The following is a 22,714-nucleotide window of genomic DNA, read 5'->3' on the forward strand; positions in this document are numbered from 1 at the left end:
TTCCACAGCCCAGGTTTTCATTTCCCCTTACCCTGGGCGCTGATGCCCACCACGTGCACCAGGCACTGGCTGACCCGGACTACCACCCCCAGCATGCCTCGCGCGCTAGGGAAGTACCACAACGCGTAGGGGTGTCTGGGTCTGACACTGGCGCCGGCGGCGCGGGAGAAGGGGCGGGCGCCCCTCTAGCTATGCACCTATGGTGCGTCCCAAACCAGGGGCCCTCCAAGGCCCCGCGCTTCCGAGCTCCGCGCAAACTCTGGCTCTTCTTGCACGACGAAGGTGGTTTGCTCTTCCGCTGCCCCGTGGCTTCGGCTCATCTCCAGCAGGAAGGCGAGGCTTCCGCCCGGCGCAGGGGGTGAGCTGGAGCGCGGTACCCCCAACCTCTGGACAGCATTTGAGAGAGGGAGTTCAATTTCGGGGATCCCCGAGTGGGCATATTTGGAGGCTCCGGGCCCCGGGTGGCACTTAGAGATGGCAGTTTTTGAGGGGACCCTTAGTAAGTGGCGTTTAGGGACTCCGGAGTGGGATTTGGGGGTCTGTTTGAAGAGCGTCCCTCGGAGGCAGGGTTTAGATACCCCTCCGAGGCAGGGTTTATACCTCTTGGAGACAGGGTTCAGGGGGATGTTTGGGAAGACTCCTAGGGTCCGTGTATGAGTACTCTGTCCATGGGGCAGGGTTTGGTGTACTTCCCAAGGGTAGAGGCAAAGTTTGAGGTTTCTGAACTCAAGGCGGAATTTTGGGAGCGCTTGTTTCAGGAAAGGTCCCGGTGACAACAGGAGCATTTGAGACCGACGTGGCATGGGGAGGTACCTATGGCCTTTGTGACCTCTGGCTCTATTATGATGTCTCACCACACTTGGGTATTAGAGGCGGAGGGACTGGACACGGTGGGGCCCCCACAGTTTTAGGAAGAGGAGCCCCCGGCCCAGGCTGGGGAAGGGACACCGGAGCCTACTGTGCTGGGCTTTTCCCCGAAGGGACTGGGTGCCACCGGGCCTTCGTTGTCCGTGGCTTTATTCGTTATTCATGAGGAGGTGTGCTGTTGAGGAAGCCCATTTTTGCCTCTTTTGCACCTGGTCCGTTGAAAGTATCAGGTTGTGAATTATTCACGAGGGGGGCGGATCAGCGTGCTGAAGGGGCGTCAGTCTGCCGAGCAAATTAGATCTCACTGATTAAGCATCAAGGTGAGTAGTCCGCCCCGATGTTTCCATGGCTTTTCTAGGAGTATTGTGCGTAATTCATGAGGGGCGTAGCTTTTACAGCTTCACCTGCAGGATCTGCTGTTAGCTTTCCCTGATAGGTTTCAGGATTTAAGTCTTATATGTAGCGAAGGGATGAGGCCTCGCTCATTGTTCATTCTTTATGGCTCAGTAATCCCAGATTATCGACAAAGGGTCTAACTTCAAATCGCATCGATCCTTGCCAGCTGTGTGATCTTTGGCAAATCTTTCTGTGAGGCTGAAAAAAATGGGTATGAGCATAATGATGATCAGATTAGTTTACACTCATTTAGCACTTTATTAGCCCATTTAATCCCCACAACAATCCCAGGAGGTAGGTTATTATCATCCCATTTTATAGATGAGGAAACTGGGACACCAGGAGGGTAGGTAATTTGCCTAAGGTTACTCACAGTCAGTGACTGGCTGACCTAGGATTCAGACCCAGTCAGTCTAGTTCAGGGTCTGAAGTTTTAATCAAATACTACATTGTTCTGCCCTCACACACCCTACTTAATGGTACTACCACTGTTAGTCCTATAGCACTATGTGCCAGGCACTGTTCTGAGCCATTTCAGCATATTTCTTCATTTAAACTCCATCACAAGGTAAGTTACCATTGTTTTCATTTTAGGGGTTGGGAAAGTGGCACTGAGAAGTGAAGTGTCTGGCCCCAAGTCACACAGCTAGTCATCAGTGGGTGGAAATGATTTTTGTGAGGGGTTAAAAACCTTCTAAGAAGGTCACCTTTGAGCTGAGACCTGAAGGACGAGAGGAAACTGATTTCCTGCTCTGCGTTCCTGAGACCAGTGGCACAATGCATGGAGAGGAAACCCTGCATAGTGGGTGATCAGTGATGTGATTTATTATTATTATTCAACAGAAATGTATTGGGTGCTTATTGTGTGCCTGGGGCTTTGAGGTACAATTGTATCTCTGATGACCTGGTAGTCTATCCTACCTATTTAATGGATATGGGTGACCTTACCTTAGCATTCTGTTTTCCAGTGTAATTCTGGAATGGTGTTTCAAAGCATTATTTTTTTAAAATAATGCCCCAAAATGGAGGTTCCTCTAGTAGCTGAGTTTTATATTAATATAAATATAATGTTTTATATTATATATATAACGTTTTATATTAATATAATGTTTTATATTAATATAAAATATATTTACATATTACCTTTATATTACTATATAATGCTCAAAAACCTTAACAGTTCCCTGTGCCAACACTGCTCTGAGCTCATTCCATAGTTCATCTTCTCTGGTTTTCATGGTAACATATTTTGCCTTTATAAGGTAGGTGGGTTCTATTACTATCTCCATTTTACAGTTGTAGAAACTGAGGCACCTGCCAGAGACATGTAGTAAATCTGAATCTGGCGGGACCAAGGCAGCCCTAGTTCATGTGCAGTTAGTCAAGGGTGGGGAGGAGGCATTTACACTTCCCCTGGGTTTCCCCTGTGGCTCTGCAGCATCTTTCATTATGCATGAACAGGAAGGCATGACCATGTTGCCTTGTCTGGAGTACCAATAATCCCTACTTGCTGGGCAGTGCTGTCTTGAGTATTTCTGTCCATCCAGCCTCATGCATAATTCACGAGTAACTGAATGGGACCTTTCTTGACCTCGCTGAGTCTCCAGGTTTAGCCACTGCAGCATCACCATTCATTACTCATGAGCGAGGGGGGGGTAGTGTGTTTTACCTGTGTTAGCCCTATTTCCCTGCTTACAGGGTATTAGATGCAGCCATAGGCAGACCTGTCTCTTTTGTTCTTGCCCACCGGGCCTCATGCATTATTCATGAGAAGATGTAGCCTTGGTCCGCTTGACTTCCTGGCTGCAGCAAAATCATTCATTATTCATGAGCATGGGGCGTGGCTTCCATGTTTCAACATTGGCTTTCTGGATGCAGTGTGTTAGTCGACCAGCCATCCGGCCTCATGCATAATTCACGATTAGGAAGTGTGGCCTTGCAGTCCTTTCTTGGTTCCCATAGTAGCCTGGCTGTAACAAAGTATTCTTTATTCATATTCCCATGGGCATGGCCTCTATGTAGTTTTACCTGTTTTCCTAGTTACGGCCACAGTAGCCAGCCACCAGATGGAGCTATTCCTCTTCGAATGAATCACAGACAGTGTGGGACTCTCATATATGATTCATGAATGGGCGCGGCCAGCCTGCATCCGGGTTTCTGGGGGTGGGACCCAAGGTTTTGTTCCGGCCCCAGGCTCCGTAGTCGCCATCTTGTGTCGGCGGCGGAGGTGAAGGAGGTGGCAGGGACGAGCAGGATCACTACAGCCGGGAAAGGAGAAGACAGCGGCGGTGATTCTAGGCGGCCCAGGCGGCGGGGAGGAGGAGGAGGAGAAGGAGGAGGGTGGCGGCGGCCGGGCTTGGCTTCGGCTCCTAGAGGAGTTGGCGGCGGCGCGACCCGGGGAACCGGCATTGGTAACAAACGTCCTTTCTCGGCGCCTTGGCCGGGGCAGAGGTTTCGGGAAGTAGTGCCGGATCTGGGCCGGCGCTGGGCCAGGCTGATGTCGGGGCGGGCAGTGATGACTGGTACGCTAGGGTTCGGAGGGAAGAAGCAGGGGGCAGTTCTTGGGGCGGGGCCAGTTCCCATCCGGGACCAGCCCAATCATTTCGAGCTCCGGAATCTGACCTTGGGGTCAGACCCCCAGGATCTGTTTTTAGAGCTTCAGGCTAGCATTCCTAGTCAGGGACCTGGCCCGGTCTCGAACCTTGCATCGCGGGTCGGAACTCCCCTCAGTCAGCAGTAGAGACTTACCGGGTCGGCATTCCTGTGCAAAGCCTCCTACCAGCGCATGTCTTTAAAGATCTTCCCCAGGATCTCTTCAGACAACCTAGTCTCAGTACTTGCCCTCGCAGCTTCCAGGAGGGATCAGACCTTAGGGAGGGTCCATTTGATTTCATTCATCTGAAATAGAGTCTTCTCTAGCATCTTCCTTCAGAATCACCCTCCCCCGCGACACACACTCGATCTACTCTCAGAGCTTCCAAGAGGTCTAGACCCTGTGAAAGGCCATTTGGGCCTGGCCTCCATGTCGGAGACCCCTCCTTCACATCTCAGGGGTCTCCCAACCCCACCCCGGCCCTAGCATCTTCCATCCTACACCCCTCTAGGCCAGCGTTTTAATTCAGAGACACCCCTCCGCATTCACCTTTAGAGACTCCTTTAATTCCTAGAATCTGCTCTCAGGGACTTCATCTACTTTAAGGGAATGCCTCCTTTTCTGTGGTCCCAGTATTCTCTTCAGAGACAACCCCTTGCAGGGCTCAGCATCCCCCCGTCAGACCCCCAACCCCTGGTATTTCGGACGGAGCCTCCCAGGGGACCAAACACCAGGGACGAACTGTTTGAACATATAATCCTCCATCAGATATCTCCCTGCCAGCCTCTGCCATTGCAGACCCCGTTGGCTTCTGGCCCCCTCCATCAGAGACTTGCCTTTCATATCCCCCCCTTTAATCAATCTCTGCCTTCAAAAGCCAACCAGGGTTCCACCTTCTCTCACAGATCCCTTAAACCTCACATTGAGCCTAAAATCTATCCTCAGAACCTTTCAAGATCCCAGCATCTCCAGTCAGGCTTTCAGCTTCTGTTTTTAGCTTTGTAGGACCCCAACATCACTGTCATTTGTCCCTTCCCACAGCAGGCTCAGTTGTCCTCCATCAGAGTAGAAAACCCCCTTCTCAGCATCTACTCTCAGAGCCTTCATGGGATCCCACGTAATTAGTCAGAGAAACCCAACCCCACTTGGGGACCTAGCCAGTATTTGCTTACTGAACTTTCTAGGGCCAGAACTGTCTGGGCTCAGCCTCCCCTTTCCACTCTTGAGTGACTGCAGGACCTAGCAAGTACCAATCAGATCAACACAAGGCCTTTGTGCTCCATTGGAAATCCCTCCCCAACCCCACCCTGAGCTTTAGTATCCACCCTCATAGCCTCCTGGGACTCTGACATCAGTGTCAGAGACAACTCTTCTCCTGCAGGTCCCTGTTATTTTTGGTCAAAGATTTCCCTCTGCCACCAGCAGAAACACCCCCCCCCAGGGCCCCAGCATCCTATGGAGAACACCCCGGCGGCCCCCAGACCCCAGCATCTTCCTGCAGCCTCCTTTGGCCCCGGAATCCCCCACCCATTTCCTCTGCAGCCTCCAGCCTCTAGTGCAATTTTCTGCACCTTTTCTAAAAGCTGTTTTTCCAAGGACCCAAGTTTGGGTCTTAACAACCTTGCCTGGCGCCGCCCCTCCTGCCCCCCAGTGCTTCTAACATCCCCTTTGCCATCTCCCTCTGAGCCTCCATGTGCTCAGACAACTCCTGACTCCTCTCTTTTGTATTCCCAGGGATTTCTCAGTTAATCCCTTCCAGGAGGCTTGACAGGCCCCAGCATCCTGTGCCCTAGCTTTTCTCCATACTGATAAGCTGACCCTGTGCCTTACCCCTCTCGAATCTGCCCAGGACTCTAACCTCAAACCTTCTCTGCTTTTGATGGTAGAGAATGCCCAGGCTTCAAAATCACCAGGCAATTTCTGAAACTCTCTAAGCCTCAGTTCAGCTTTGCTGAACAGTTGATGGTATTTGCATCCTAACTGGGGCCTGAGCATATGTTCAGGGGGAAAGGGTACCAATTTTATGCTGGGAATAGGGGATCTTTGGCTCCTTCCTGGGGTTTCTTCCCCAGACCCCTTCTGCTTGCCTTGAGACTGGCCTGTTCCAAACCTCTGCAGTTGAAATCCACTCTCAGATCATCAACCAAAACTTGCTTAGAATCCTTGCTGGCAGCACTAGCTACCCAGAGTAAAAAGGTCCTGATAGCAAAGATCTCTTAGGCCTGGATCATCTCTGATTTAGGGAATGGGGAGATGGTGTGTCCCAAACAATCAAACCGGTGACAAGGCAAGGAGATAACTCCAGTAATGGAGGCTTTTGCAGATGCCCAGGGAGGAGCTTATGTCCTCAGATTGCTGAGTTCTGACCACAGACCTTGACTTTTTTAATCTCCCTAGTAGCTCCTTGAGGATAGTTCCATTTGTTCCTGCTTTGGGGGAAAAAAATGGGGCTCAGAGGAAGTATTCCCTACCCCACGTCAGGAAGCCAGTAAATGGAAAAATGGGATTTGCCTGGGTCTTCCTGCTAACTCACCAAGTCTCTCCCTACCTAGGCTGGGTTTTAGCATTCCCACAGTTCAGCTGGGTGACTTGGCCCTAGGCATCCTCCTGGGTCCCCTTCCCTCATTTCTTAGCCTTGGGAGCTGGGCCCTGGGTTCTGACTCTCTTCCCTCAGGAGGCATTTGGCAAACAATCCAGCACCAGCTGCATGACTCTGGGCAAGTGACTGGAGTTCTCTGAGCCTTTGTTTTCTTTTTTTGTGATGTGGGTATAAGGTTATCTGGTTTGTGGGCATTGTTAGGATTAGACAAAGCCCTTTACCCTGTGACTGATAGGCAGTAAGCTCTTAGTAGATGGTGGGGAGCCCTCGTCATCTTGTTTAGTGCTACAATGTGACAGGTGCCAAGATGGAATCTTAGGTACAGGGAGGGTACTTGGTGTGACTGGGTGTCAGAAAAGGCTCTGTGTAGGAGAACAGAGGCTTAGAGGAGCATTGGGGGTGAGTGGGAATGATCGGGGATCCTGCCGTCTCTCCCCGCCCTCAAGACATCACTTCCACAGCAGGACTGCATTGTTCTATCTCTGGGACCTAGTCCTCGTAAGCTTCGGTTTTCCTGTTTGTCTGGCAAAGACAATCAACCCTGCCTTACAGGGGTGGGACCATTGAGGGGATGAAATGCCATATCGTCGGGAGGCAGCCTGGGTCTCAGGGTCAGCAGATTCTGGTGTGGTTCCGGCTCGGCTACTCTGGTTGTGGGTCCCTTCATCTAGTCACCAAAACATCTCTAGCGGATTTTTTTTCTTCCAGTGTGAGTTGGGGGATGTTACTGATAGTAGTCCAAACCTCACGGGGGTGCCCTGAGGACAAAGTGAGGCACAGCTCATAAAGTGCCTAGTTTGACATTTGGCACAGGGAGGACTCCTGATACACATGCAGCCATTGCTACTTTTGGCCTGCTTACAGGGCTCCACATGCAGACAAGGCTTGGGAAGTGTGTGTTTTCTGTCTCCCAGTAACCTCTTTTATGAGCCCTGAATGTTTTCCCCTCCCAGAGCCTGGGGTGGCAGGAGGGAGTTGGACTTTGTAAAACTCTCCTCCCTAAGCCCCTCCGGGGACTGAGTTCCCGACAAGGTACCTCCTGCCATCATGCTACCCTGGTGGCTGTCTGAGCTGCATTTCCCTCCTGCACGCCTGTTGCCGGGGTTAAGGGAGAGGAGAATGGCTGCTTGCTCTTGCCTACCTGCTCTGTGCTAGGCTCTCTGGTCTGGGTTAAATCTCATCACCTCAGCAGCTCCATGGCTTAGGTAAGTGGTATTATCACTGCTTTTTTACAGGTGGGGGAACTGAGCCCAGAAGGGTTAAATGAGAACAGTTGAGTGGCAGGGTCTGACCTAAAGTTACATCCTTCCTCTGACTCCCCAACAAGTACATTATTCTTGTCACTCCTACCCCCCCCCCCCCCAGGGTTGCAGTCTCTCCCTCATTATGCTGGGCTGGGGAGAAAGGCGAATGGCCTAGTGGTCAGCAGCATGGATTGCAAGCCAGACCATGGGTTCAGATCTTAGCTATGACAGCTGTGTGACCCTGGGCAAGTCACCTTACCTCCCTGTCCCTGTCTCCTGTTCTGTAAAATGGGGCTATTAGCCCTTATCTCTCTGGTTTTCCCATAGTTGCTGCTAACCAACAGAAACACGCATGTGCCCCAGGCTCACCTCTGACCTTCTTTTTTTCCCTCCAGATGTCCAGCTCGCCGCTGTCCAAGAAACGTCGCGTGTCCGGGCCTGATCCAAAGCCGGGTTCTAACTGTTCCCCTGCCCACTCTGTGTTGTCCAACGTGCCCTCGGTGCCAACCAACGTGAGTGTCTTCCTCCTGGAGACAGGCAGGAGAGGTGGTGGGAGGGGAAGCTTTTTGTGTTGCTGTCTGTCCGTTCCTGCCCTCCTCCTGCGGTCTCCCTGAACCTTTTCCTCCCCTCCATCCCTAGGGAATGGCAAAGAACGGCAGTGACGCAGACATAGATGAGGGCCTTTACTCCCGGCAGCTGTAAGTGGGGACAAGGTGGGACTGCGAGGTGGGTGGAGCGCTGAGCGGAAAGGTCAGGAGGGCCTGGCCCTGACCTGTGACGCCCCCTAACCTGGCAGGTATGTGTTGGGCCATGAGGCAATGAAGCGGCTCCAGACGTCCAGCGTGCTGGTGTCAGGCCTGCGGGGCCTGGGCGTGGAGATCGCCAAGAACATCATCCTTGGTGGGGTCAAGGCCGTCACCCTGCATGACCAGGGCACCGCCCAGTGGGCTGACCTCTCCTCCCAGGTACCTCGTCCCATCCTCCTCCTCCCCTGCCGAGGCCCGAGCCTCCCGCCTCCTCCCGGGCTCTGCAGTCAGTGCCCTCCTTCCCTCACTCCCCTTGGCAGTTCTACCTGCGGGAGGAGGACATTGGGAAAAACCGGGCTGAGGTCTCCCAGCCCCGCCTCGCTGAGCTCAACAGCTACGTGCCTGTCAGCGCCTACACTGGGCCCCTCGTGGAGGACTTCCTCAGCGGCTTCCAGGTACCTGGGCCCACCGCTCCGCCTCCCGCCCGGTTCTCTCAGAGCCTGTCTCTGGTTTGCTTGCTGCATCAATATTTAACGGGCTGGCCCATGTGCCAGGTGTCATGCTGAGGATGCAGACAGGGGATGCGGGCAGGATTTAGAGCCCGGACCTGCCTTTTCAAGGGGAAAGATGTGAGCCGACAGGCCTTACAGCATAGTGGTTCCGTGCCCACCCTGGAGCCAGACGGCCTTGGTGCGGGTTTCTGGTTGTCCTAGTGGGACCTTGGGCAGGTTGCTGAGTCTCCTGTGCCTTCCTTTGGTCTGTTTGTAGACATGGGAGTGGTAGGAATGCCGTCTTCATAGAGAGTTTGTGAGGGCTAAGCACTTAGAATAGTAGCTGGCACATGATAAGGGCCATCTGGTTGGTTGTTAGCTAAAAACTCTGGGCTAGAAAGAGGAGCTGTGAGTGCTGAGATTCTGCCCTGGGGTGTCCCAGCGAGCCTGGACGCTGCTGCCGAACCCTGATGTCACAGTGGGAGCTCACCTCGATGGAAATGGGTGGGCATTCAGGCGGAGAGCAAAGCCCGGAGGATCTTGGCTGAGCAGGTGTTGTCTTGAGAATTGGGAGCAAGTGGGTGTGGTAGGAGTGAGCTCAGACTTTGGCTGGGGAGGAAGCTTTACTTGTGTCTCGCAGGGCATGGCAGGGTTGTAGGCAGGCAGCAGTGGGTGTTGTTGGCAAATGAAGGAGTCAGCTGTTCTCCAAACTGTGTCCTCCCAGCTGCCTCTTTTCCTTGCCTGCTGTGGTCTAGGGATTCACATTTCCCTTCAGTGAGTTTCGCCCTAGTTGAATCTGATACAAAGTAGATACTTTGTATCTGTGTGAGCTGAACCAGCAAATCCTTAAGGTCTCCCTGAGCCCTTGTACCAGCCTCCCTCCATTGTCTTTTCCTCTCCCCTCCACCCTACTACTGCTGGGCCCTCCCTCGCCTGAGCCGCCTCCTCTCCACAGGTGGTGGTCCTCACCAACACCCCCCTGGAGGACCAGCTGCGGGTGGGTGAGTTCTGTCACAGCCGTGGCATCAAGCTGGTGGTGGCAGACACGCGGGGCTTGTTTGGGTGAGTACCTCCTACCCTCTTCCCCCGACCCATCGAGACCCGGTCAACCCCCCAAGCTCTCCCTGCCCTCAGCCCCCCTTGGCTCCCCGGATTTTGGATGCTGTGTGTTGACGTCTCCCCATGTAGCATGAGCGCCATCTGATGCCCTGCAGTGATGGGCTGAATTTGCTCAGCAGCTACTCGCTGCATCTGGAGGGACACGTGAGGTCCCTGTGCGCATGGGACTCAAGCATCAGCCCTGTTGCCTCCCTCTACAGGCAGCTCTTCTGTGACTTTGGAGAGGAAATGATCCTCACAGACTCCAATGGGGAGCAGCCGCTCAGTGCTATGGTTTCCATGGTCACCAAGGTGAGGAGGCCAGCCTCAGGGGTCCTGGCGGGCAGATGAGCAGCAGCAGGCTTTCCTGTCTGCTCCTGGTACCCTGGGCCTGCTTCTGAGGCACTCCTCCTTTAACCAGGACAACCCCGGCGTGGTTACTTGCCTGGATGAGGCCCGACATGGCTTTGAGAGTGGCGACTTTGTCTCCTTTTCGGAAGTACAGGGCATGATTGAACTCAATGGAAGTCAGCCCATGGAGATCAAAGTCCTGGGTGAGCTAGGGCCATGGGGAATCAGGGGAGATGGAGGTGTGTCCCTAGGCTCCACGTGAGCGAAGACACATTCTGGGTGTCTGAGATGAACCAGAGACAGAGTTCCCTGGGGTCCACCCAGAGCTGGGGACCTCGGGGCAGAGGTGCTGTCTCGGGTTTGAGCTGTTCCTAGACTAGGTCACTGGTATCTGCACTGAGGGGGAAAAGGTCTCTGGTGTCTGAACAGAGCAGATGAGAGGGTCCACTCGTGTCTGAACTAATTCAGACAGGGAACAGAATGTCTTCTGGTATATAGACTTGGGGTCGGGTGCACAAGACTTGGGGTCTTCTGGTATAGACTTGGGGTCGGGCTCTAAGCTGGGTCTGGGACAGGGGAAAGATAGTTTCTAACGTTCACGTGGAACCCGGGCTGGAGAGGAGATGGCTCCTGATGTCTGAGCTGGCTCTGGGAAGGGTTTTTCCTCATCCTGTGGGTCTGGGCGGTTTCAAGGGGGTTGGGTAGTCTGACAGCTTCCCTGTCTACTGTAGGTCCTTACACGTTTAGCATCTGTGACACCTCCAACTTCTCTGACTACATCCGTGGCGGCATCGTCAGTCAAGTCAAAGTACCGAAAAAGATCAGCTTTGTGAGTGTGGGGAATAGTGGGCTGTGGGGGCGCTCCTGGGCATTTCCGGTTCTCCGTTCCTCTCTGGTTCTAATGCCCTGCACCCCCACAGAAATCCTTGCTGGCCTCCCTGGCAGAGCCTGACTTTGTGATGACGGACTTTGCCAAGTATTCCCGTCCTGCCCAGCTGCACATTGGCTTCCAGGCTCTGCACCAGTTCTGTGCTCAGCACGGCCGATCCCCTCGGCCCCGCAATGAGGTGGGTGGGTGGGTGAACCAGCCAGTTCAGGTGACCTTGGCACTGAGGGCCCTCCATGCCTCTCTACTGGCTCCCCCCACTTCTGGTGGAGTGGCCTGACAGGCGCGCTCTTGATTCCTTCTGCCCCACCAGGAGGATGCGACAGAGCTGGTGACCTTAGCACGGGCTGTGAATGCTCGAGCCCTGCCAGCAGTGCAGCAAGACAGCCTGGATGAGAACCTTATCCGGAAGCTGGCATATGTGGCTGCTGGGGATCTGGCACCCATAAACGCCTTCATTGGGGGCCTTGCTGCCCAGGAGGTCATGAAGGTCAGCACAGGGGGAGAAGGGCAGCGTTGGGGTGGGCCAGGCACCTCCCTGACTCCATCACTTGTACATCTGTGACAGTCCCCAGTTGGCCACTGCCACTTCCTCTCTCCTGCTCCATCCCCAGGCTTGCTCTGGGAAGTTTATGCCCATCATGCAGTGGCTGTACTTTGACGCACTGGAGTGTCTCCCTGAGGACAAAGAGGCCCTCACAGAGGACAAGTGCCTCCCGGTATGTGAACCGGGGCCCTGGGGAAGGTGTCATTGGGGGTGTTTCTGGTGAGGCCCCTCTCTGACCCTCCTCCCTTTGCATTCTTCAGCGCCAGAACCGTTATGATGGGCAGGTGGCTGTATTTGGCTCAGACCTGCAAGAGAAGCTGGGCAAGCAGAAGTACTTCCTGGTGAGCGATCCCCTTGAACACCCATTTCCTTCATCTCCCTGGCCTCTGGCCGCTTCTTACCAGTCTCCTCCTGCCTCCTGAGGGAGGCTCTTTTGATTCTTGTATCTCTGTCACATAACTTTAGCCATTTTTTTTTAATCTTGAGGGAAAACTTGGTGTGTCCTTCGGTTTGCCTCATCTTGTGCCTTGTGTCTCTTCCTTCAGGTGACCGTGTGGGTTATTTCTTAGAGCCCTGGCACTTGATGTGACACTAAACAGTCTTCCCTTCTCTTGCTGTCTTCAGGGGAAGTGAGGAGTGACGGGTGGCTTCACGCTGACCTGCAGCACCCTGACCAGCCTCTGTGTCTCTTCTCGGCTGTCTTCTAGGTGGGTGCAGGGGCCATTGGCTGTGAACTGCTCAAGAACTTTGCCATGATTGGGCTGGGCTGTGGGGAAGGTGGAGAAATTGTCATCACAGACATGGACACCATTGAGAAGTCAAATCTGAACAGGCAGTTTCTGTTCAGGCCCTGGGACGTCACGGTGAGTGGGCTTGTCATCTTGTTTCCTCCTGTCTTTCGTTCTCATTCTTTCTGGAAAAGGGGCTTGACTGCCTTTTTTTTTCTCCTTCATCTCTTTTCTGGTTTCTCTCTGTCACTCGTTCAACAAAACATTTAATTTCTATTGATTCTACCATTTTTTATCTTCTTTCTTTTTTTCTTTTTCCTTGACTACTAGTGCTGGTTGGGACAATGTGTTGGGGGTCCCAAGTTCAGTGACTCACGAGGAGGACTCAGCATATAGTTCTAATCACCGCTGTGATTTCTTCCAGCAAAAGGATGCGAGACAAAATAAGCAAAGGGAACTGGCTCACTGGGAGAAGTCTGGGGGAGACCAGGCACACGTTTCCAAGACTCCTTTCCCGGTGGAGTCGCACAAGACATGCTTAATTCCCCCAGTAGCGAGTCACAATAACATGTGTGAGATGTTGCCAACCAGGGTAGCTCATTAGAGACTCATGGTCCTATCTGTATGGTCCTGTCACGGACTGTCTCCTCCCACACCAGGGAGCCTCCTGAACTCGGGGGCCTGGTTCTTCCCAGCATTAATTGAGTCAGCCTTCGGGAGGACAGCTCTGTAGAGATTCGCTGGGTGCACGCATGAATGACTGAGCTCTGTTCCCCCATTCCCACCCTGACCCCCACTAGAAGCTAAAGTCTGACACGGCCGCTGCAGCTGTGCACCAGATGAATCCGCACATCCGGGTGACAAGCCACCAGAACCGCGTGGGCCCGGACACTGAGCGCATCTATGATGACGATTTCTTCCAAAACCTGGATGGCGTGGCCAATGCCCTGGATAACGTGGATGCCCGTGAGTTTGGAGGCGGGGGAGGAGGTCAAGGGCTAAGGGGGGTGTGTGTGTGTGTGTGTGTACATCGGAGGTGCCCGTCTTCCTGTCCTCAGGAAGGCACTCAGGTGGTGTCGTGACTCCCCGCCCCCAGGCATGTACATGGACCGCCGCTGTGTGTACTACCGTAAGCCGCTGCTGGAGTCGGGCACACTGGGCACCAAGGGCAACGTGCAGGTGGTGATCCCCTTCCTGACAGAATCATATAGCTCCAGCCAGGACCCCCCGGAAAAGTCCATCCCCATCTGCACGCTGAAGAACTTCCCCAACGCCATCGAGCACACCCTGCAGGTGATCAGCGTCGGGGGCAGAGCGCAGGGAGCAGCCACGTGGCCTCTCGGCCACCAGCCCCCGTGCTTTTTCATTTTCCTCTAAACTTTTCCCTTTCACTCCCCACTGTGCAGCCAGCCTCAGTTTCTAGAATGATTCATTCTTTTTTTGCTTTAGTTTTACTTTGAAATTTTTTCAACATTTAGTTAAATACAAAGAATAGTATGGGGAACACTCAGATATGCCTAGATTTAACACTTGTTAATGTTTTGCCACATTTTGTTCTTAGATTCATGTATTTATTTATTTTGCTGAAGTGTGTCGTGGACATCACAGCACTTCACTCCCTATGTTTCCTCAAAGGGAGGATGTGTTCCCACAAAACATGTTCTCAGCCTCAGCACTATAGACAGTTGAGGCCTGAAATTCTTTGTCATGGGGGCGTCCTAGGCACTGTGGGATGTTCAGCAGCATCCCTGGCTTCTACCCACTGGATGCCAATAGCACCTTCTTCCAGCTGTGGCAACTAAAAATGTCTTCAGACGTTGCCAGATGTCCCCTGGGGGCAAAATCGCTCCCAGTTGAGAACTGCCGCTGTCTAACCGAAACGCCACCTTCATGCTGAACGGGAGTTAGTGATACTTCCTTACTGTCTCTCCTAGGTGTTTATTTATCTTTAATACTCAGTCCACATTCAGGTTTCCCCCACTGTTGGCTTAAAGTGGATTTAAGAGCTGGTTTTCCAGGATGATTTTGTTTGGGTGGTGTGTATACATACATACAGAGTACAGAGCAGTGCACAAGTCATCTGGCTGAGGTTTTATAAAGCGAACATATCTAGGTGTGCAGCACCCGGACCACAGGCCAGAACCTAAGGGTAAACCATTGTGCTCTCAGATGATTCTTAGTACAGTCTGGGAGCAAGCCATTCAGAATGTTTAGTAGCAGTGTGGGGGGTGGGAACAAAATCGGGAGGGAGAAAACCACTCCCCCCCCCGCTTCTTTCCCTTCCACCTCTGCAGTTGCAGACTAGGTGTGTGTGTGTTCGCGCACCCCCCCCCAGTCTCCCCACGTGTGACCTTGGACTCACCCTCTCCACGCCCCTGATTCCTCCTCTGTGAAAGGGAGCTGACAGTAGTGTCTACTTCACAGAGCTGTATAAAGCACTCAGCATTTACTATGTATCTGGTGCTGCTTTAAATAAGCAACATACGTGTATACTTGCAACCCGTGAGGTTAGCCTTACTGTTTACAGTATGTTTTGGAAAGGAGAGCACAGAAGTGTTACTAGGTGTTCCTGAGGTTACAAAATTAGATGCTATGTAACAACTGGGTTTGAACCTGGATCTTTAACATGTATATCCTCCAAACCCCCTTGCCAGTGACTGCATTTGCTGTCCTAGAGAGTTCTCAGAATTTTCTGCCTTGTTTGCTCTAAGTCCTCAGGACCTGTATAGGAATTATTTTTGTTTTGGGTCTGAATTTTTTTGTTTTTTGGGTTTTTTTCCTTTTGAATTATACATAGCTGAATTTTTTTTCTTTACTGAGGCATGACATACTTTGAGTAAGGTACACAGACCTAAATGTTTTCACACATTGACTAGTGTAGCCACTGTCCAGATCAAGTTCAGTGGTTTTTAAATTGAGGTGCTGGGAGTGGGGAAGGTTGGGAGCAGTGGTCGGGGGAGGGGGCTTCCCTTCTCCCAGAGCAGCTGCGTTCTTTCTGTTTGATTTATTCGCTGGTGGTCTTTCTGCTGCTTCTGGAAGCCCGTTTTGTCAGCCATGGCCATCCGTAACCCATTTGCTCTGTCCACAGTGGGCTCGGGACGAGTTTGAAGGCCTCTTCAAGCAGCCGGCGGAAAACGTCAACCAGTACCTCACGTAAGTCAGCAAAGGCCCCGTCACGCCGCCCGCCGCCCGCCGCCCGCCAGCCGCGGCGTCCTGCCTGCTCTCCCTGCTGCCGCCCCCAGCCCCAGGCGCGCTTCTCCAGTGAGGCAGCAGATGCTCAGGCCTCGTTCTGCTGGGGGTCCGGACTAGCTTTCCGTGGAGAGAGTGGGGTTGCCCTGGAGCCCGCCCTGGGGCTGCTGTGTAATCTTGCCCCTTTGACCCCTCCGATTCCCGATAGAGACCCCAAGTTTGTGGAGCGGACCCTGCGGCTGGCGGGCACCCAACCCCTGGAGGTGCTGGAGGCCGTGCAGCGCAGCCTGGTGCTGCAGCGGCCACAGACCTGGGCCGACTGTGTGACCTGGGCCTGCCACCACTGGCACACCCAGTACTCTAACAACATCCGGCAGCTGCTGCACAACTTCCCTCCCGACCAGGTAACGCCCACCTGCCGGCTCCGTTTGGAGGAATGCCTTTTCCCGAAACAGAAGCCTGCTGTGTGTGAGCTCTCCCCGGGGCGCCTCCCGGTCACCAGTGCAGCTGCGGCAGGCGGCCTACGGCCTGGGGATCTCAGTAGAATGATTGAACCTGACCCGTCTTTTGCCGGCCTCTCTCCTTCGAGCAAGAGACTTCATTTCTGTTGCCCTTCCCTGTGGTGTGGGCTGACTCATACCTGCCTCCCAGGACCCTGGGGGTCATGGGGAGAAATTTTGGAGTTAAGAGCTCAAGAATCAGCGGGGGTTCAAATCGCAGCTCCAGTAACACTTGGACAAGTCACCTGGCTTCTCTCTGTACTTCAGTTTGCTCATCAGTGAAGCAGAGATAATAGTAATCTGCCTCGTGGGGGCTCTCGGGAGGATTGGCTGGTATTTACTAATGTTAAGCTAGCACAGTGCCAGGTCACTCATAAGAGTTTGTTAAATGGCTGTTTGTTGCACAAAGTGCCCAGGAGTTTTCTCAGGGAGGCCCCTGGTTCAGCCTGGCAGCAGAATTTCCATCTACAGGACCCTACAGTCTGGATCGTTCATGATTGACGCCAGCCCCCTGTGCTCACCCAGCTGGGGATAGTGAGTCAGGGCACACCCAGGGCCAAGGTGAGGAGTTAGGAGTGTTGCCGAGGTGTTCCATCTCAGGTCCTGCTCCTCAAAAATCTCTCTACTTCTTTAGCTCACAAGCTCAGGAGCTCCGTTCTGGTCTGGGCCCAAGCGCTGTCCTCACCCACTCACCTTTGATGTCAACAATGTAAGTCTCCTTGCAAGTCTCCTGGGTTCAGGCAGAGGGGCAGGTGGGTGGGTGGAAAGGAGGCTGAGACGCCCCAGCCAAGAGCTGATGTGCTCACCCTTCCGGGCCCTGCCCTCTCCCAGCCCCTGCACCTGGACTACGTGATGGCTGCCGCCAACCTGTTTGCCCAGACCTATGGGCTGTTAGGCTCTCAGGACCGAGCTGCCGTGGCTACACTCCTACAGTCTGTGCAGGTCCCCGAGTTCACCCCCAAGTCCGGCGTCAAGATCCACGTCTCTGACCAGGAGCTGCAGAGTGCCAATGCCTCTGTTGGTGAGGATGCTGAGCCAGTCGGCCAGGAGTCACCACCCTCACTTGTCCCCTCCCTGCCCAGTCCAGCCTCCCAGCCAGTCCTCTGCCCCGGCACTGCTCTGTGACCCCTGTTCTGAGGCTTCCCCACACCATCCTTTGAGACTCCCTTTACAGTGAGGTTGGGTTAAATTCTGTCCGTCACTCTCTTCCCCCACCCATACTCTGGCCCTCAGGAGAACTAGCTGTTTCTCTTGTTTTACGTGTATTTGCCTTGAAAAGAGCGACTTTTCTGTTTCTCCTCAATCTGTTTATCTGGAGGGTACGATTCCACTAGCGGTCTCCCTCCCTTGATACCTGACCCCATCTTCCCACCCCCATGTTCCTGTGTGTGCATCTTCACTGTAGTATTGCCCTCCACATCGCTTTCTTCATCTCCCTCCCCATGTCTCTGCCCCAGTTCCCCATCTCTCTCCATCTCTTTCCCCCAGCTCATGCTGTATATCAGGGGTAAAGCACCAAATAGTGACTCTTTCAGGCTTTGCAGACCATTTAGTGTCTGCAGCTAATCACCTCTGCAGTTGAGGCACAAAAGCAGCTGTACGCAACTTAGAAACCAACGAATGTGGCTGTTTTCCAATACAGTTTTATTTGTAAGACAGGTGGTAGGCTGAATTTGGCTCATAAGACCGTAGTTTGCAGATCCCTGGTCTGTGTATTTATCCACCTGGCCTCCCCTCCCTGTCTCTCTCCCTCTATAAAGAATGCATCTGTAGCTGTGTCAGCTCCCTCCGCGTTGACCTCCCACCTCTCTCCCCTGTCTTCCTCTCCATATTATCTTCTCCCATGTCCCTATCTTCCTTCCCAAATATGTACCCCTCATGTTCCTCTGTATGTTTCTTCCACTTCTGCATTTCAGCCGTATTTCTTCCATCTTTCTCCTCATATACAAGTACATGTATGTCTCTGTATATTCTATATAATGAGTATAAAATATATGTGAAACATGTATGTGTAATGTATGTAAGATATATCTATAATGTGTATAAAATCTCTTCTCACCCATCTCACCCTCTATATGCCTCTATTCTCCACTTTCCATATCTTCTGTCCCCCTCCATATCTTTCCTTTATATCCACATCTGCCTGTTTCTCCCAACTTCCCCTCCTCTTTTCCCCCTGTATCCTCCATGTCTCCCCACCTCTTTCTACATCATTCTCCCCGAGTCCTACAGCTCTCCCATCTTGATCTCCATCTCCACGTTTTCCTCGTGACCTCACTTCAGTTCCTTAGTGTCTCTAGAAATAACTCTCTCAATTTACTGACCCCTCTCCCATTCTGTCTTCTTCAGGCTTGTACTCTGTTGTCCTGCTCCATCCACCTCTCCCCATGGCCCTTCCTCTCTCCCAGGATGTCTTTCCTTTTCAGGTCCTTTATCTACCTGAACACCTTTTGCCCCACCTGGGGTCTTATTTCTACCACAGACCCTGGCCTGGGACCAAAAGGGTTGATGGTGTCCCTCTCTTCCTGCAGATGACAGCCGTCTGGAAGAGCTCAAGGCCACACTGCCCAGTCCCGAAAAGCTCCCGGGGTTCAAGATGTACCCCATTGACTTTGAGAAGGTGCTGGATGGGAGCCCTGGGCGGGCAGGGTGATGGGCTAAGCACAGACGGGCTCTGGCAGAATAGGTCTCTGGGGATCTGGAGGCAGCCCCAGGCCTTTGTGGGAACTGGATCACGGGCCTGCTACTTAGCCCTGAACAAATAGGTGCTCCCAGCCATGCCTTTGTGATCTGAGGGCCCAGCAGGTAATTGTAGTGGAGGATACTTGCATCCCCAAAGGGCAGGAGTCCTCTTCCCTCTCTGATCCTCTCCTCCCTGTCTCCCTACGTTCCTCCCTTAACTGCCTGCTCATGAAAGGATGATGACACCAATTTCCATATGGATTTCATTGTGGCTGCATCCAACCTCCGGGCAGAGAACTATGACATTCCCCCTGCAGACCGGCACAAGGTGAGGGGAATCTAGACCTGACGTCCCACCCGCTGCCAGGCTGGAGTTGCCCATTTTCCATCCCTTGTGTAGACTCTGCACCCCTTCTGCCTTAACTACATGCTTCCTGCCTCACAGAGCAAGCTGATTGCAGGGAAGATCATCCCGGCCATTGCCACTACCACAGCAGCCGTGGTTGGCCTTGTGTGTCTAGAGCTGTACAAGGTGGTGCAAGGACACCGACAGCTTGACTCCTACAAGAATGGTTTCCTCAACTTGGCCCTGCCCTTCTTTGGCTTCTCTGAACCCCTTGCAGCACCCCGTCACCAGGTGAGGGCCTGCGTCAGGGAAAGTAGGTTTGTGGGTGGGGTGTTTCTCTGTACAGCTAGCTCTGGTTTGCTTCATAGACTGTCACCAGGAGAGGGTTTCTGTCAATGTTGTACCTGTTCCTTTTTTGTACCCCCTTGTTCATTTATTCACTCATCATATTTTTTAGTACCTTCTATGTGCTAAGTACTGGTCTGATTCTGCCTGTGCAAGTCCTCCAAAAAGCTATTTGAATATTAGATGATTATTAATAACTGCACAGTAGTAGCTCCCAACATTTATTGGGTGCTTACTATCATTAAGTGCTTTTACTTACTTCATTCATTAATTCACCCAAATATTTATTGAGCACCTACTATATGCTAGGTATTCTTACAGCTGCTAAGGTTGTATTAATGAAATAGAATAACACAATAAATGATTTTGGGACCCCCCCCAAAAAAAAGAGCAGAATAAGAAAGACTTGAGAGTACCAGGTAGTTTGGGATTTTAAATGTGGGACGGTTAGGAATGGCCTTGCAGAAAAGATAACGTGAGTCGAGACTTGGAGGAGGCGAGGAGACAGGGCCATGCAGGCTTTGTGGGGAGGGTTCCAGGCAGAGGAACCAGTCTCTGCGGGGGTACTGAGGGAGGAGTATGCCTGGCATGTTTGAGGAAGAAGTTATTAGAGCAGAGGGAATGAGAGGATGAGGGGATGGGAGACGGAGGAAGAGAATAGGATTCCAGTGACTTAAGGCCTTGTCAGTTATAATAAGGGTTTCAGTGCTCACTCGGCGAGACGAAAGCCACAAGAAAGCTTTGGGCAGAATCGGCTTGTGGTCTGCCTTAGCATGTCTGCATGAGTGGAGGGGGAGACTGACGGAGGTGGGCCGTCTGGTGGCGCTTGTGCCATTGGCCTGCTCCTTGTCCCACAGTACTATAACCAAGAGTGGACGTTGTGGGATCGCTTTGAGGTACAGGGGCTGCAGCCCAACGGTGAGGAGATGACCCTCAAACAGTTCCTTGACTACTTTAAGGTGAGGCCCCTTTCTCACTGTCACCCCACCTGGGGGCGGAGTGTGCTGGTGACCCGCTAGCCTGATCACCCCCGTGACACTGCTGTCCCCCTTCCCTCCTCCTCCAGATGGAGCATAAGCTGGAGATCACCATGCTGTCCCAGGGTGTGTCTATGCTCTACTCCTTCTTCATGCCAGCCGCCAAGCTCAAGGAACGGTTGGATCAGCCGTGAGTTGGGTGTCGGGGAGCCGCAACTTGTAGCTCTCCTCCTCCTGTGGGCTGCCCTGCGCCCAGCTGCCCTCCCCTCCTCACTTACAGTTTTGTCTCCCCGACCCTCTGCTCCTCCGCCCCCAGGATGACGGAGATCGTAAGCCGTGTGTCGAAGCGAAAGCTGGGCCGCCATGTGCGGGCGCTGGTGCTTGAGCTGTGCTGCAACGACGAGAGCGGCGAGGACGTCGAAGTCCCCTATGTACGATACACCATCCGCTGAGCCCTCTCCTCTCCTGTAGACGGACCCCAGGCCCCCTCTCCAGACCCCTCTCCAGCCCAGGGCTCCCGTTTGGCCTCTGGCAGTGGCCCAGCTAGCCAAGCGTGGTGTTCCCTCGTCATTCCCTCCCTGAATCCCTCTTGCCGCTGCTTTCTACCTTGTTTGGAACCTGAATCCTAATAAAGAATTATTAACCCAGACACGGACACCCTGCTTGTCCCAGGGAAGGAAGGGACTTCCTGGAGCTCTCTGGTTCAGTTGGTAACCCAAAGGGCTCCGCCTCATCCCAGTTTCCTGCCAGTTTCCTGGACAGAGAAAATGTAAAATGTGGAAACTGCCGTTTCTTCCTCCTGCTGATCCTGCTTAGGGAGAAAGGCGGCACCGGTGAGGCCATAGAGAGCAGGTACCTAGGTCCATGTGACTTCATTTGAGCGGGGTTCAAATTCTGCCTTCCCCATCTCTAGCTCGTAACTCCCTGCCGTGTTGATTTTGAGAGGTAGTGGAGAATAGTGTTTGAGCAAGTCCTTTAAGTCCTCTAACCTTATCCCCCACCTCTGTGAAGCATACAGCATATGCCCTTGCCCACCTCCCTCTCATGACTTTTTCTTGGCCTGTGCTGCTTGGGTGACCTCGTCCTCTCCTTCTGTGAAGAGGAGAGTTAGGGCAACCAGTCGGTCAGGGCTTGGTCAGTGTGGCTTATGTCCTTGGGGAAGATCCCTTCCCACCTGGGTCAGAGCACTCAGACCCTGGACAAGCCTTTAGCATAGTGGCTCCCAGTGCCAAGAATGCCTGTGGTCCCCTTAGTTCAACTTCCCTGCTGCAGGGGGGACTCAGCAGCTCTGCTGGACTGAGGAATGCCAGTGTTTGTGAATGCCAGTGTTTGTGCATACTTTGCAGTTTTGATGAAAATATTTGGCTGAGAACATCCGTAGAGGAAAAGCCCCTTTCCTGTCCTTCAGGCCTAGTTTGCCTGTTGTGAGGCCTCCTACTTTCGAGAAGAGCTGGCTGTGGGTTGTTGATTGGTTCGAGCAGGCAGTAGGAGGCTCACCATGAGCCCCACCAGCACTGCAGAGCTGCCCACACTCCGTCCTTGGTTTTGGCTGAGCACCCTAGACAGTTGAAAGCACCAATCTGACTGGACACCTGGTGCCTGAGGATGCCACTCATACTTCTGTCCCTCACCCAGCCAGATTCCAACTTCCATTTAGAAACAGACCCCTCATTCCTTCAGTCAAACCTGGGTATTGGGAATAGCACAACTTGGCCTGACCCTGACCTGACACCCTTTACAGCCTGTCCCCACATCTGCTGCCTCCTGGGCCAGCTCCAGACCCCAAGTACAGCATATGCCCTTGCCCACCTCCCTCTCATGACTTTTTCTCTTGGCCTGTAGTGCTTCGGTGACCTCATCCTTCCATATTTCCTTTCATTCCCCACCAGGACATTAGGGACTGAAGTGCTGTACCTCTGGCATCCACTTAGTGGTGATGCTGTCTGTCTAGGTCAAGTGGAGAGGTTTTCTTACCACAGTTACTTCTTCCATTATCACTGCTTTAGAGTATGCTAAATACGCCACACTTCTGTCTGCTGATCCCACTGTTACAGCATCTGACACTTGCACCCAAACTTGATTCCTCTGCCTCCTTTCTCCAGTGTCCCAGTGCCTTCATGGGTACTCTA

General features: G+C 53.0%; 1 protein-coding gene across 5 annotated transcripts; it reads left to right on the plus strand.

Moving 5' to 3' along the window:
- Positions 1 to 205: 205 nt before the first annotated feature.
- On the plus strand, positions 206 to 21,234 carry UBA1 (ubiquitin like modifier activating enzyme 1). 5 transcript variants are annotated; one of them, XM_006213407.4, is made up of 26 exons: positions 206 to 358; positions 8,095 to 8,211; positions 8,339 to 8,397; positions 8,496 to 8,664; positions 8,766 to 8,900; positions 9,892 to 9,998; positions 10,256 to 10,346; positions 10,456 to 10,588; positions 11,117 to 11,214; positions 11,306 to 11,452; positions 11,585 to 11,761; positions 11,886 to 11,990; positions 12,079 to 12,159; positions 12,526 to 12,681; positions 13,347 to 13,512; positions 13,643 to 13,839; positions 15,635 to 15,699; positions 15,944 to 16,139; positions 16,870 to 16,944; positions 17,067 to 17,256; positions 18,767 to 18,855; positions 19,153 to 19,245; positions 19,363 to 19,554; positions 20,466 to 20,567; positions 20,675 to 20,775; positions 20,902 to 21,234. In XM_006213407.4, exons 2-26 carry the CDS (start codon positions 8,095 to 8,097, stop codon positions 21,035 to 21,037), a joined length of 3,177 nt encoding a protein of 1,058 aa, XP_006213469.1. In that variant the 5' UTR covers positions 206 to 358; the 3' UTR covers positions 21,038 to 21,234. The 5 variants fall into 5 exon arrangements, with proteins under 5 accessions (XP_006213469.1, XP_015102713.1, XP_072812319.1 ...); XM_072956218.1 differs by lacking the exon at positions 206 to 358 and adding an exon at positions 1,063 to 1,187; XM_015247228.3 differs by lacking the exon at positions 206 to 358 and adding an exon at positions 3,447 to 3,551.
- The last annotated feature ends 1,480 nt before the right edge of the window (positions 21,235 to 22,714 follow it).

Source organism: Vicugna pacos, chromosome X (genome assembly GCF_048564905.1).
Source record: "Vicugna pacos chromosome X, VicPac4, whole genome shotgun sequence".
Taxonomy (NCBI): Eukaryota; Metazoa; Chordata; class Mammalia; order Artiodactyla; family Camelidae; genus Vicugna; species Vicugna pacos.